We start from the raw sequence: 1976 nt of genomic DNA on the forward strand, positions 1-1976 counted from the left end.
ATAAACTCATTCAGAATGACTAGAAAGTGTTAGAAACTGGAGGATGAGATTACCTATCACACCTGGGCACTCAAGAGCACATGTACAGCTGTACCTGATCAGTTCCAGCTGAGCCAGTTCCAGATTGGCTTGAAAAATAGGCTTCTTTGTGAACAGTTCCCCAAGAATACATCTAGAAAAGGTAAAATTGAGAGGTCAGAAGAGAAATTCTTAGAGCCTATTTAAAGTGTCTCAAAAATTTTTTATATTATTAATGTATCAAGTTGCAACAAAGATAACTAGCCCCAAATTTCAGTGTCTGAGTTTCCAAAGAGAAAATATTTCTTACAGTGAAACAGACAGTATAAAAGATTTAAATTTGCCAGCAGATCAAACTTTTGTCACCTATTAAGGACACTCTATGAACAGAGAAAGGGAGTCAAGAGTCCTTTTCTATCATGCCATTGTAAATTAAGGAAATAACTAAAGACAATTTTACAAGGATGCTCAAAATTAAAGAACAATACTAACAAAAAATAAATAAATAAACAAGGATGCTCTCTGTAGTTAGTTTCTATAAAGTTTGTATTCGTTTTTGTCATTAATCTGCTCTATAGAAGATGCATTATACTATAGCCCTCTTGGCACTGTATTGCAAAGAAAATAATTTACTGTCATCAGCTAGGATCACTTGGACTTTTTTAGTTTCATTTTTTGAGATAAGAGTCTCACTCTGTCACCCAGGCTGGAGTGCAGTGGCGCAATCTCTGCTCACTATAACCTTTGCCTCCTGGGTTCAAGTGATTCTCTGCCTCAGCCTTCCAAGTAGCTGGGACTACAGGCATGCACCACCACACCCAGCTAATTTTTTTGTATTTTTAGTAGAATCTAGTGAATAAAACATGAATATATCTCAAATCATTTATGCTGATTAAAAGAGTGGGGGGAGTATATACTATATAATTTCATTTGTATAAAATTCTAGAAATAGAAATTAATCTATATAGTGACAGAAAGCAGAACAGTGGTTTGCTTGGTAATGGGAGGGTATGGGTAGAGGAAAGGGATTATAAAAGAGCATAAGGAAACTGGCGGGTGATCATTATCTTGGCTGTGTTGATGGTTTTACTGGTGGATATATTAGGTAAAAACATATAAAATATATGCAGTTTATACTTCAATAAAAAAGGTTTAAATATTGAATGAATTTGATAAGGCTATACTAAAGTTTTCTGTACTATTCTTGTAACTTTTCCATAGATTGAAATTATTTCAAAATAAATTAAAATAAAGGCTGAGCATGGCAGCTCATGCCTGTAATCCCAGCACTTTGGGAGGCCTAGGCAGAAGGATCACTTGAAGCCAAGAGTTCAGGACCAGACTGGTAACATAGCAAGACCACATCTCTTTGAAATAATAATAATAATAAAAGATTACATGAATATTCTACAGTTTTTGTTATATGCCTGAAATTTTTCATTTTTTTTTAAGTGAGGAGAGAAAAAAAAAGGTCAATCTGTCTGACCTATGCTTTGAAATGAAAAAAAATACAAAACCAAATTTATAGTTTTACTTTGAAATTCTTTAGTTTGACTTAATTTGAGAAAGCAAAACAAATCTAGCTTTTTAAGTAGTATTTTTCTATTAGAATTTGGACCTTTAAACAAATTATGTTAAAACAACTTTAAAGATAAATTCTTACTTCCTGCATTCTCTCAAACCCTATTCAGAGATGGAAAAGTAAAAGTAAAATTTAGGCCGGGCCCAGTGGCTGATGCCTGTAATCCTGGCACTTGGGGAGGCCAACGTGGGAGGATTGCTTGAGCCCAGGAGTGTGAGACCAGGCTGGGCAACACAGTGAGATCTCAACTCTATAAAAATTAAAGAAAAGTAAAATTTAGGCCGGGCGTGGTGGCTCAAGCCTGTAACCCCAGCACTTTGGGAGGCCGAGATGGGTGGATCACGAGGTCAGGAGATTGAGACCATCCTGGCTAACA

At 35.6% G+C, this 1976-nt stretch overlaps 1 protein-coding gene across 1 annotated transcript in view; it reads right to left on the minus strand.

Annotated features, from left to right (window-relative positions):
* The window catches only part of CDK12 (cyclin-dependent kinase 12), an 88309-nt gene that overhangs the window by 19448 nt on the left and 66885 nt on the right, over nucleotides 1-1976 (minus strand). Inside the window, exon 8 of the mRNA XM_011999044.1 lies at nucleotides 95-172. Within this exon, the coding sequence (XP_011854434.1) occupies nucleotides 95-172 (78 nt within the window). The remainder of the gene's footprint in view (nucleotides 1-94; nucleotides 173-1976) is intronic.

This window comes from Mandrillus leucophaeus, unplaced genomic scaffold, assembly GCF_000951045.1.
Source record: "Mandrillus leucophaeus isolate KB7577 unplaced genomic scaffold, Mleu.le_1.0 Scaffold58, whole genome shotgun sequence".
Classification (NCBI taxonomy): domain Eukaryota; kingdom Metazoa; phylum Chordata; class Mammalia; order Primates; family Cercopithecidae; genus Mandrillus; species Mandrillus leucophaeus.